Source organism: Capra hircus, chromosome 17, assembly GCF_001704415.2.
Source record: "Capra hircus breed San Clemente chromosome 17, ASM170441v1, whole genome shotgun sequence".
Lineage (NCBI taxonomy): Eukaryota > Metazoa > Chordata > Mammalia > Artiodactyla > Bovidae > Capra > Capra hircus.
The window spans coordinates 24,895,520-24,909,198 of record NC_030824.1 but is presented as its reverse complement, the minus strand read 5'-3'; the positions used below and the strand labels follow the sequence as shown (position 1 = coordinate 24,909,198).

At 43.8% G+C, this 13,679-nt stretch overlaps 1 protein-coding gene across 1 annotated transcript; it reads right to left on the bottom strand.

The window, feature by feature from the left end:
• RAN (RAN, member RAS oncogene family) lies at window positions 1,858-6,837 on the bottom strand. The gene is made up of 7 exons (XM_018061420.1): window positions 6,713-6,837; window positions 6,036-6,081; window positions 5,508-5,592; window positions 5,303-5,428; window positions 3,956-4,143; window positions 3,658-3,828; window positions 1,858-3,568 (listed from the first exon to the last, which is right to left on the bottom strand). Exons 2-7 carry the CDS (start codon window positions 6,069-6,071, stop codon window positions 3,524-3,526), a joined length of 651 nt encoding a protein of 216 aa, XP_017916909.1. The 5' UTR covers window positions 6,072-6,081; window positions 6,713-6,837; the 3' UTR covers window positions 1,858-3,523.

Here is a 13,679-nt window from a genome sequence, read left to right as displayed (position 1 = left end):
GCCCAGAATCTAGGGAGTGAACTGCCCATGTTAGAAAGATACTGCTTATCTGGAATGGCATCTACTTTGCTTCTTAAAGGCAAGGAACTGAAAACTCAATGCAAGGATCTTCTTCCACCTAGGATCTAACAGACCTATCATCTAACAGAAATGTCCTAATCTAACGACTCATATCTGGCAGTTCCTGATGGACCACTTTCCCCTCCTTTAAGGAAACCACCTGGAATAAATGGATAAAAGGTAATGCAAACTACAAATCCCAAGAGGGAAATACTTCAATACCAGACTGTAATGGCATAAAATCCTCCCTGCCACTTCCCACCCCATTCCCAACAATCCCACCCCTCATCTCCAACCCCTGAATTCCTTTCCTCCTCAGGGATGAGATTTAAGACACACAAGTGAGCAAGATGGGGTTTCCCTAGTGGCTCAGATGGTAAAGAATCCACCTGCAATGCTGGAGACCGGGGTTCAATCCCTGAGTTGGAAAGATCCCCTGGAGGGCATGGCAACAACCCACAGTATTCCTGCCTGGAGAATTCCCATGGACGGAGTAACCTGGAGTGCTACAGTCCCTGGGGTTGCAGAGTTGAACACGACTGAGCAACTAAGCACAGCACAGCAAGAAGACATAATCCTTGCCCTCACAATTAGACTAGTAATGTCAAATGCAAATTTACTGTTCTGACCAGAGCTGAAGCAGCTCAGGGACACGGCCACAGCAGGGACCCTTCTTGCTGTTCACTTGAGTAGGGTCTGACTCTGCAACCCTATCAACTGCAGTACACCAGGCTTCTTTCACTATCACCCACTTTGCTCGAACTCACATCCATTAAGTCAGTGATGCTATCCAACCATCTCATCCTGTCATCCACTTCTCCTGCCCTCAACCTTTCCCAGCATTACAGTCTTTTCCAGTGAGTTGGCTCTTCACATCAGGCGGCCAAAGTGTTCAGTCCTTCCAAAGAATATTCAGGGTTGATTTCCTTTAGGATTGACTGGTTTGATCTTCTTGCAGTCCAAGGGACTCTTTTCAAGAGTCCTCCACAATTCAAATCTGTCAAGAGACACTTGAGCCAATTTAACACCCCATGAGTGAGCTATAAAGGAACTGCAGCACTAATCAAGTATATATACTAATCAAGTATACAAGCAGGTACAGGTTCTGGAAACAAACTAAAGCCTGGAATGACAGGGACCTAGCAGGCAAAGCTGCCAAGGCTAACTCAGAGCCCTAACTAGAGAAAAGATACAAACAGCCAGGGTCTTTTCATCCCCCAAACAACTTTTAAGTTTGCAGGTTAACACAAATAGCATTTTGTTAGCAGTGCTTGCCTGACACATGAGTCCCAAGTTGTTCTACCAAGAAGGATGCCTGCAGCCCCAACGCAAGTGAAGGCATCTTCAGAAGACATGGTCAGTTTCAGATGTACAACTAGCAAGTCATACCGATTTTAACCCACGTGCTCATTACTATTTCTTGAAGTCATTTTTTCTTTGCAAAATACAAATTCTCACTATGAGAATCTGATGCACAAGATCAGCCAGAAAATTGGTCTTTGCAAGTCTAACACATTTTTGGAAATCTCTGCCCTTTCCTAGATACTCTGAGATCAACAGGACCAAAAGGTTTTCTTAAAAATTGGCCAAGACACATCACAAAACTGCTTTCACAAACACTTCGTGTTTACTTTTGCCAGTTTTGTTTTAATAAGCTAGTACCAATTTGGCTTTTAATTGCAGGCTCCTCCCATTACACACCAGATTTGAAATTGAAGGGAAAATTTCCCCATTTGTGTGAACTAGACAGAGAAATGCATTCCCCACAAGGTAATTAACACCAGATGATCCAGAAAATCCAGGCAAAGTAGAAGCAATATATTTTGCAATTTTCTTCCAAGAATGACTCAAATTCTCTCCCACCTCCAAGTAGCTCCCAAAATTTTACTGTTACATTTAGGCTTCAGAGTATTAGTCATACTGGCATTCTACATACGGTTACAAATACATATCCCTCATGTATCTCAATGAAAGATTTCATCTGATCATGGAAACTTTGTATCTGTTAAAGTCTGGTTTTGAACTGAATATAGCATAGTATATACATCAATTCAAATCATAAGTCAATCTATTAATATTTATTCAATATTTTAACAAATTAAAATGTATCCAATTTTATCCTTTAGTCTATTTTTCCATATACTTAAAAGGGATTCTTCCCTACTTTTAGGTAGCAAAGTAATCATTTAAGGATAACTGGACATCTAAAGAACTTTGGTAAACTGAACTATAGTACAGTAGTACTTACAAGAGGAAAATAGCTCGTCTTGATTTCTAATTGCTACAGTATGGTGTCAGTGAGATCAAACTCAGGCAAGACAGACCCAATTCATGTTTACATGTGAAACCATACAACGTTAAGTGGTTAATCTACTCAAAGTCTGGCAGTCTGTTCACATCACTGAGAGGCTTTCCTAAGACCTACTTTTCTGCTGCATCATCCTGAGGTGTTCTTGCACCACCCAGAAAAATTCTTTGGGGAGAGAAAAATCATCAAAGCTGTGATATATCCATTGAAATCCTTAATCTTTGATAACCTTTAAAGCTTGGGAGTACCTAACAGCAGGTAAACATGGAACATCTTCTAGAATGCCAACTTTACATTAAAAATGTAATATCAAAAAACAAAAAAGTAAATGCACAATTACACTCATATTTAACAGATGAGATGTCCCTCAAGTTCCTGCAACCATCTGTACGATTTCACTGGACTTTGACAAGCTCTACATTAGAAAATGGTTACTTCTGCCATAAAATGCAAATATAATTAAAGTATCTGTTTGAAACATCTGAAACAGGTACCACCTTTGACAGGTCACATAAATCTCATCCCTAGGTGACACTACCTAAGCCCAAAGGCAGGTGGGGTAGGTGTTATTTTAGCCTAACTATTGATAGTATTTACACCTCTTATCAAATACAATACTGTTGACTTGTCATTACGTTTGTGAAATGATTCAAGTATACAGAAAATTAGAAGCATTTATCCTAACTGACTTGAAGTTAAGTGGTAATAGCAAAGGCAATTCAAATAGTAACATGGCACAACTTTCCCTGTTAGCGGTTTTAAAATGCTCATTTAAACAAGGGATGAGTTCACTTGCTTAGATATTTGAAATACAACTTTATTCTGATTCTAAACGAAAAGGAATGGGAATGACAGTAACAAACAAGATTCCACCTCTCAATATTGTCATGTGACTATAGCAGTCTTATATTTGAAACTCAAGGAGGAAACAACTGTGTTCCAAAACACCTAAATATGCAGGTCCAAAAAATGAAGGTATTTTTTTTTAAACTGCCACATTCACTCCAAAGCCCATCCATCTCCTTCAGCATCCAAAGATTAAGCACATGTTCTGCTTAGCTATATAATAAAGTGGCAAACACGCTGCACCACTGACATCACAGGACAGTTGCCTATAAAACTAGACTTCTGACGCTGGGCCCCAGCTTCACTTTCTCACAGGTCATCATCTTCATCCGGGAGAGCAGTTGTCTGAGCAACCTAGATAAAGAGATGGGAATGTTACAATGCTCCAGATGAAAAGCACCCGGAATCTAAAAGCACTCATCACTGAGACATAAACACCATACCTCTAAATCGTGCTCGTACTGTGCTGCCAAGGCTGGGTCCATGACCACCTCTGGCGGGGCAAGAGCAGGCATGGCGACAAACTCCAAGTTAGGGTCTCCAATCAGTTTTCTAGCAAGCCAGAGGAAGGGCTTTTCAAAGTTGTAGTTACTTTTGGCAGAAATGTCATAGTACTGTTTAAAAGAATGGTAAGTTAATTTTAAAAACGCACACATCAGAAACATCAACAAATCACTTTAATGGACTAACATCATAATTTTAACTAAAGGATTAAAATTCTATAAGCTATAGAAAACATACCTGAAGATTCTTCTTTCGGTGGAAGACAATTGACTTTGCCTTAACCTTTCTGTCCTTAATATCCACTTTGTTGCCACACAACACAATTGGGATGTTCTCACACACTCGTACCAGATCTCTATGCCAGTTAGGCACATTCTTGTAAGTAACTCTTGATGTTACGTCAAACATTATAATGGCACACTGAGCTGAAAGAAACATTTACAGTGATCAGTACATGCCTACAAATTTACTACATCAAGAAAAATGCTTACCATATTTATCTTTCCATCTGCAATACTTCATAAACTGTCTCAGCCTCAGAATGTATCTAAAATTGATCAATGATAAACCACCATTTCAGAATTCACCTCCCATATTCTCAGTATCTAGAAATCTATCCTTTGAAAAACACAGCCATGATAAAGCTGGTAAGCATAATATATTATGGATTTTTAACTAACGAATTTGAGGCTGGGGAAGGGGAGAAGACCGTTGCATAAATACGTACTCAAGTAAAAGCAAAAGACATGGAAAGATTTCCAACAATTTTCATCAAATGAGCAAGAGTGTTAGATGAGTATTCTGTGCAACTTTTTTGTTCGGTATAACAAGCATGTTTCCTTTGCCTTTTTAAATCTAAAATCAAGCATTTAAAAAGACATACAACTCTGCAAAACCTAGTACAATTAAAGAGAAATCAGCTGGTCTTATAACAGCATTTTACAAGATACAAAGCCTAGCTCCTCTGGCCCAGTATCAAATGGGTCGTTGTTGTCTTAGTCCCTAAGTGATGTCTGACTCTTTTGCAACCCCATGGACTAGCCCACCAGGATCCTCTGTCCATGGGAACTCCCAGGCAAGAAAACTGGACTGGTTTGCCATTTCCTTCCTGACCCAGGGATCGAACTTGTGTCTCCTGCATTGGCAGGAAGTTCTTTACCACTAAGCCACCAAGGGAATGGTTCACTATCTTTTTAATGGAGTGCACAAGAAATAATTATTGACAATCACCAAAACACATGCCCAAACATAAACTCTCAAATACTGAAGCTGTAGCAACAACTGTCTGTTGCTTATTGTCTTCAAGTTAAGAGCCTCAACTTGAACTATATAGTGTATTTCAAAACAGTGCCTATCATGACACAAGCACGCATCAATCAAATGCCACAAGACAACTTTCACAAAATTTTCTTCCCCTCAAATGGTCAACTCCCTGGAGTCAGTACATGCTTTGAATTGAACTGAATCACACATCCAAATCAGTCAGTGTTACCAACGTCTTTACTTGAGTAGATCTATTCCTAAGTAACCTTGGAGACTAAGGTACAAATCCTCTCAAAAACTTGTTACAAATCAGATACCTACCTTGTATATAATAACCATCTCTCAGTCCACCAAATTTCTCCTGACCAGCTGTATCCCATACATTGAACTTAATAGGTCCTCTGTTGGTATGGAACACAAGAGGATGGACCTCAACACCCAAGGTAGCTGGAACATAAGAACTGCAAGTTAGTCAAAGAACTCAAACATTTCACACACATGTCCACAAATGGTTCCCCCCACATACCTACATACTTCTTCTCAAATTCACCAGTCAGATGACGCTTCACGAATGTAGTTTTTCCAGTACCACCATCACCAACCAAAACAAGCTGTCGGAAACCAAATTTTTGAAATAAACACCAAAACATGTAACACTTCAGGACCCCAGGATTATGACGCTGTTAAGATTTTCTGGACAATTTAACTTACACAACAGAAGTTTATGTACTACCTAAGTACATTTACAACAAAGAATCTTAATCAAGCGGCCCTGTCCCATCTAACGAACGACTCGAATCAGCGAAACTTTCTGAGCCCTGCTTCCCTGTCCGCAGGGTGGGGCCAGCACCCCCATCTCGTTATCGGGGGACCGAAGGCACTGCCGCAGCACGAGCACGTTGGCTGACGAAGCAGGCCGTCCGCACGCACTTGCGGTCATAAAGGAGATACGGCAAGTAAGACCGTCTGGAATAGAGTGCCCCCCAAAGCTGCCTCTCCTTCAGAACCCTTCGTGTTCACTGCAGCACACCCCCAACTCACGAGCGTTACCTACTTTGAACTGAACTTGGGGTTCTCCTTGGGCAGCCATCGCGATGTTACTGCGAGGAAAGGAGAAAGAAATAAGGCCCGCTGCACGGCGGCGCGGGCCGGGGGCCGCATGGCCAGACCCGCCCCACGTGCCCAGGCCCACAAAGGCCTCCACCGAGGAGCCCGGCCGCCCGCACCCCACCTCCTACCCCCAGTACACACACATGCGGGTGGGCGGGGGCCGAGAGTGCGATGGCGATGGTGGCATCGCTCTCCGGCCGGACTCCGCGGCCGCCGGACCGTGGCGCGCACCCGCTCGAAGCGGAGACCGGGCGGAGCGGAGGCCCGCTCGGCGTGGAGGCAGACGCACGGAAAGCGCCTGGTCACCGCCAGCGGCCAGGCCGCGCCGTCCTGTCCGCCCCACGGCCCTCCCCACGGCCGCCCTTCGGCCCTCCGCCCGGCCGCATCTCCCTTCCTCCCAAGCGGCCGGTACGCCGGCCACCCCTCCGCACCGACAGTCCGCTCGACCCACCGCGGCTCGCGTCCCGGCGCCCTCACGGCCTCCGCGGCAGGGGAGAGAGGAGAACTCTCTGCCCAGAGGACTCGCTAAACCTCCTCCTCATGGCCGCCTTCCGCCGCTGCCTGGACCCCCCAACACCCGCCCCCGCCCCAGCCCCACGGCCCCCGCCCCGGCCCCGCTACCTTCCAGAAGCGTCTCCGCGCCCGTCTGACTGAGGGCTGGAAAGATGGCGGAAGCGCAATTCAAATGCCCGGAGACGCAGCCGACGCCGGCGCGCGCCGAGAGAGGGCGGGGCAACGGCGCCGCGCTGCTCCCACGTGGCCCGACGCGCGCGCGCACGCAGGCCGCCCAGGCTTCGGCGGCCTCACCCGTCGGCCTGGCGCGTAAGGGAGAGGCTCTCGGCGCACAGGGCGAGGGAGGCAACGCGGTCGCGCGCACGCAAGGCGGCCCACGAGGCCATGTGCGCCAGCCCGGGGGCGGGTTCGCGCGCGCGCATGCGCGGACTGCGACGCGGCGCGCCCTGCTGCCACCGCGGGAACAGAACTGGGAGGAGAGGCCGAGGCCCCCTTGGGCGGGAAACTCGTGGGGTGGCCCACACAAAGGCCCTGCCCCCGCGTACAAACACGGCACGCAGGCCCGGGGCGGGCGCCATGTTGGGGTGCGGGTCGCCCCATCCCCCTTCCCCTCCTGCTCCATCCCGGCGCCCCCGTATCAGGCTGGAACTTACCAGAAGTAGAAAGCCAGTCACCTTTTCTTTAGGACATCTAAGTGGTCAGCAGCTTTTGTGGCCTTAGTCTGCAAAAAGGATGATGAAATTTAGTGTGTCCAACCTTTCAGCTCTTTTCATCTTAGTGACAAACAGGGATGCAATCAATGACTAGGTTCCAGACGCTTACAGGGATAAGGCTATCAAGGGTCCAGACAACTGACCATGCATAAAACTTAACAATTTGCTGGGGCCACCTCTCATCTTCGTCAGAGATAGGAAGTGAGACTACCTCAAGTTCAACAAGTATGGGTTTATTAACATTCCTTTGCATTCAGCAAGATGGCTGAATGCAGTCCTCCAATCTCACAGCGTAAATATAAGGCCAGCTTTTGGCATTTGTCTGGACAGCCACAGATTCTTGTCTTTTTTTTAAAGGATGTGAGGCACAACCTGATGACTATAGTTAATGCTAGAGTTTATTTATTTATTTATTTCATGCTGTAGCCTTCAAAATAAATAACTCTTAGTTCCCACCCAGGGATTGAACCCCTACCGCCTGCATTTGAAGAGCAGAAGCTTAAGCACTGGACCAGCAGGGAAGTCCCAGGCACAGATACGTTTTTTTGAGATATAAAATTTTTTAATTCATTTAGTTTTTAATTGAAGGATAATTGCTTTACAATATTGTGTTGGTTTTTGCCATAATCATCATGAACCAACCATAGATATACATATATTCTGTCCCCCTTCAATCTCCCTCCCACCTCCCATCCCATCCCACCCCACCTTCTAGGTTGTCACGGAGCCAGGGTGTGAGTTCCCTGAGTCATACTGCAAATTCCCACTGGCTATCTGTTTTACATATGGTTGTATATATGTTTCCATGCTGCTCTCTCCATTCGTCCCTGGCTCTCTTCTTCCAACTCCCCCATCCCATGTGGATTAGTCTGTTCTCTATGCCATCTGCAGATTCTTTTTTTATTATTATTAATTTATTTTTTATTGAAGGATAATTGTTTTACAGATTTTTGTTGTTCCGTATCAAACCGGAACATGAATCAGCCGGATTCTTAAACTACCTTGTTGGTTCCCCACCCGCCCCCACCCCCGCTCGTCCCCAACCAAGCATCCATGGCTGACAGTAAGAGCAGGCAGCTAATGGCCCCATCAGGATAGTTAAGTTCCCCAGAAAAGATTCCCCCATGGGGACTCTTCCCAGAGCAAAGAGAACCCAAATGACCAAGGAGATAGCCACGTAGTACTGAGCACGTTTGCTAGCAGGTCTGCTGGGAATCTAAGTGACGCAAATTGGGCACAACACATTTGAGAACCTGCCTGCTGGGAACTCAAATCCAAGTGCCCCCAAGGACCCTCAGAACCTGCTGCTGGTGGGCATGTAGATTGGTTTGGCCACTTGGGAGGATACAAACTGGTAAAACACACATAAATGTCCATGGCTTTATTTCCATTTTTAGGGAGATGTCCTAGACTTCAGTTCCCCCATATGCCCAAAGAAACAAGTATCAGGAGGCTCACTGCAACGTTTTTTATCATTGTTGTTGTCTAGTTGCTCAATCGTGGCTGATTCTTTGAGACCCCATGCACTGCAGCACACCAGGCTTCCCTGTCCTTCACCATGTCCCTGAACTTGCTCATACTCACGTCCAATGAGTTGGTGATGCCATCCAACCATCTCATCCTCTGTCATCCTCTTCTCTTCCTGCCTTCGCTCTTTCCCAGCATCAGGGTCTTTTCCAACGAGTCAGCTTTTCGCATCAGGTGGCCACAGTATTGGAGCTTCAGCTTTAGCATCAGTCCCTCCAATGAATATCCAGGATTGATTTCCTTTAGGATTCACTGATTTGATCTCCTTGCAGTCTAAGGGACTCTCAAGAGTCTTTCTCTCTTATAATAACAAAAGGTGAAACTTAAGTACATGTCCATCAATAGGAAAATTTATAAATAAAATATATCTGTACTATGGGTTTACTGTACAGAAAGTCATTGAATCAACAGGGTTAGGTAGATCTCAAAAAGCTAATGCTAAGAAAAGCAAGTTGAAGGAAGATGTGATGATAGCTTTATAAAGTCTTTATTTAATTTTATAGAGGCTATACATATATATTATAACATTGTTTAGGTAAGTTTTTTACAAACACATAAAAAACCATTAGCTCTTGGACATATGTACATTAGTTTTTTATTTTATTTTTTTAATTGACTGCAAGGATATAGACCGAGTTGCGATGGCTATTGCTTCATAGTGGTAAAAAGGAATATGATGGAATTTGGCCAAAGAGGTCAAAGCAGATTTTAACTTTATTTACAGTGTTCTATTTTTTCTTTCTAAAAAGTGATTGAAACAAGTATAAAAGCCTATTAACCATTATATAATTCTGGGTGGTCAGAACATCATGTTTATACCTTTGGTTATTAAAAAAAAAAATTCTTCTGACAAAAAAGCTAAAGGGAAGTTTGCCAAACCAGGAGTATTAGCTCTTCTTGAACTTGCCACCTAGACAGAGTTCGCAGGTGATTTGCTTGTTTGCATTTTACAGAGGTACTTTCTTGTCTTGGTCACCCAGTGTGGATTGCAAGCCCATGCTTAACCTCCAGTTAATTGTTGTCAATACAAAATTGCTGTCAAATACAAAAAAAAGTTACAAAAACCATACAGGAAATTACAGCATCTATTACCTCTGGTTTCCCCAGATGTTAATATTGTTTAGTTGATCATTTGTCTTTATCATCCTAACCTTCTATCATGTGTATATATATGTACATATAATACATACATGATTTTTCTATAGATTATATATGTGTATATATATATATATATATATATATGATTTTTTTCCACTGCTATGTTTGAGAGTAAATAGCACACAGAACACCCCTCTATGTCTATTGTTTAGAACCTCAGGATGGGACTTCCCTGGTGGTCCAGGATACAACTCTGCACTCCTAATACAGGGGCCCAGGTTCAATTCCTGGTCACGGAACTATAGATTCTGCATGCTGCAGTTAAGACCCAATGCAGTGAAATAAATACATAAATAAATATAAGCAAATAGATAAATATGCCTGCTTTCTCCTCAGAAGGCAGGCTGTAGTTTAAAAAACAAAACTAAAGGACATTCTGTTATATAACAACTGTACACTTAGCAAAATTAGTAAATTCAGATTGTTACAATTCTATTATCTAATGTACAGGACTTAATTGGCACTTGTCTCCCTCCTGCCCTTATCTAGTACAGTACCCTTCAGGATCACACATTATGTTGACCTGTCCAATCTCTTTTTAACTGAAATATAGTTGATTTACAATATTGTGTTAATTTCTGATGTACAACAAAGTGATTCCATATATATATATATGAAAATATTCCTTTCCATTATGATTTATCATAGGATATGGACTATAGTTCTCTGTGCTTACAGTTGGACCTTGTCTTGCACGTGTGTATGTGTTTTGTTTTTGTTTTGGCCATGCCACACGGCTTGCAGGATCTTAGTTTCCTAATCAGGGATTGACGCTGGGCCTTCAGCAGTGAAAGCCCAGAGTCCTAATCACTAGACTGCCAGGGAATTCCCCAGATGGACCTTGTTGTTGATCCATTCCAACCTCCCACTCCATCCATCCCCCAGCCCCCTTCCCCTTGGCTGCCACCAGTCTGTTCTCTATGTGCGGGACTCTGTTTCTATTTCATGGATATGTTCATTTGTGTCCTATTTTAGATTCCACTTGTAAGTGATTTCACATGGTATTTGTCTCTCTTTCTGTCTAGTCTCTTTTAATCTAGGGCAGTACCTTCCTCTTTGTCTCTTGCTGCGTATTTAATAATCCAGTTACTTTGTAGACTCCCTGCATTTGGATGTGTCTCATATTCCCTCAGGACTAAGATTCAGGGTATGCAGTTTGGGTCAGGACACCCTAGCAGTGATGCTATGTTCTTCCCAGTGCATCCTATCAAGAGATACAGAACAATCTTCTGAAAACATCAGACTGTCCTTCTCCCTTCTTAATCTCTGTAACCCTTTCTTATCTGTTATACTCAGATACATGAAGTACATGGCCAGGCCCTATATGACCCAAGTTGTGCCTACCCCTCTAGCCCATCTCAAGCCTCTCATTGTAATCCCACGATAGCCACACAAACCTTTCAGAACCTTACCTTGGCCAAGTTCATTCCTACCACAGGGCCTTTGCACTTACTCATCCTCTGCCTAAAATGCTCTGTCTCCACATCTTTGCCTGACTGGTTCATTCTTACTCTTCAGGTCACAGCTCAAATGTCATCTCCAAGAGGCCCACTCTGATCACCCTTTCAAATGAGGTCCAACAACACCAGCCATTCCCCATCTCAAGCACTGTTCTATTTTCCCCAGAACACTTACCACTACTGAAAATGCTTTGCTTAGTTATTCACATGCTTGCTTTTCTAAAAATCTTCCTTTCCCTTGCTAGAATAAGCTAAGTTCCTCATTTGTCACCATAATCGAGGCATGTTACACAGTGACTGGCACTGAATGGGAACATAGTAAATATTTGTTGAATTATTGAGTGAATTGCTCTGCACTCTGTCTGAATACAGAAAGAGTCATCAGAAACAGCAGCATTATAATGTCATAAAAATAATAGTAACATAAATGTAAAACTTCAGTTCAGTCGCTCGGCTGTATCCGACTCTTTGCGACCCCATGAACTGCAGCATGCCAGGCCTCCCTGTCCATCACCAACTCCTGGAGTTTACCCAAACTCATGTCCATCGAGTCGGTGATGCCATCCAGCCATCTCATCCTCTGTCGTCCTTTTCTCCCGCCCCCAATCCCTTCCAGCATCAGAGTCTTTTCTAATGAGTCAACTCTTCGCATGAGATGGCCAGAGTATTGGAGTTTCAGCTTTAGCCTCATTCCTTCCAAAGAACACCCAGGACTGATCTCCTTTAGAATGGACTGGTTGAATCTCCTCGAAGTCCAAGGGACTCTCAAGAGTCTTCTCCAACACCACACTTCAAAAGCATCAATTCTTTGGCACTCAGCTTTCTTCACAGTCCAACTCTCACATCCATACATGACCACTGGAAAAACCATAGCCTTGACTAGACGGACCTTAGTTGGCAAAGTAATGTCTCTGCTTTTGAATATGCTATCTAGGTTGGTCATAAGTTTTCTTCCAAGGAGTAAGCGTCTTTTAGTTTAATGGCTGCAGTCACCATCTGCAGTGATTTTGGAGCTCCCAAAAATTAAGTCAGCCACTGTTTCCACTGTTTCCCCATCTATTTCCCATGAAGTGATGGGACCAGATGCCATGATCTTCATTTTCTGAATGTTGAGCTTTAAGCCAACTTTTTCACTCTCCTCTTTCACTTTCATCAAGAGGCTTTTGAGTTCTTCACTTTCTTCCATAAGGGTGGTGTCATCTGCATATCTGAGGTTATTGATATTTCTCCCAGCAATCTTGATTCCAGCTTGTGCTTCTTCCAGCCCAGCATTTCTCATGATGTACTCTGCATATAAGTTAAATAAGCAGTTAAATAAGACTCTTTCTGTATTCAGATAGAGTTCAGAGCAATTCACTCAATAATTCAACAAATATTTACCATGTTCCCATTCAGTGCCAGTCACTGTGTAACATGCCTCGAATATGGTGACAAATGAGGAACTTAGCTTATTCTAGTGACAATATACTGCCTTGACGTACTCCTTTTCCTATTTGGAACCAGTGTGTTGTCTCATGTCCAGTTCTAACTGTTGCTTCCTGATCTGCATATAGGTTTCTCAAGAGGCAGGTCAGGTGGTCTGGTATGCCCATTTCTTTCAGAATTTTCCACAGTTTATTGTGATCCACACAGTCAAAGGCTTTGGCATAGTCAATAAAGCAGAAATAGATGTTTTTCTGGAACTCTCTTCCCTTTTCCATGATCCAGCAGATGTTGGCAATTTGATCTCTGGTTCCTTTGCCTTTTCTAAAACCAGCTGGAACATCTGAGAGTTCACGGTTCATGTATTGCTGAAGCCTGGCTTGGAGATTCAGTCCCTGGTCAGGGAACTGAAATTCCAAAATCTGAGTGGTCAAAAAAAAAAAAAAAAAGTGATGGTTTTAAAATAAGTCCACAGTCCTTTGATACTCCTCCTTTCAAAAGCTTAAACTAATTCTCCTTTCCTGGAGTTTGGGCCCGGCTTAGTGACTCACTTCTAGCTGAACTTAGTGACTCACTTCTAAACAATGCAGGGTGTCACAATGGACAGTGTAAGCTGACTTAAGTCACTGAGGCTCTGTGGCTTCCACCTTGCTTTCTGGGGACACTCACTCTGGAGGAAGACAGTTGCCACATCTGGAGACACGCATGACCCTATGGGGGCTTCCCATAGGTGGCTTCTCATGGTGGCTCAGTGGTCAAGAGTCCACCTGCCAATACTGGAGGCACAGGATAGGT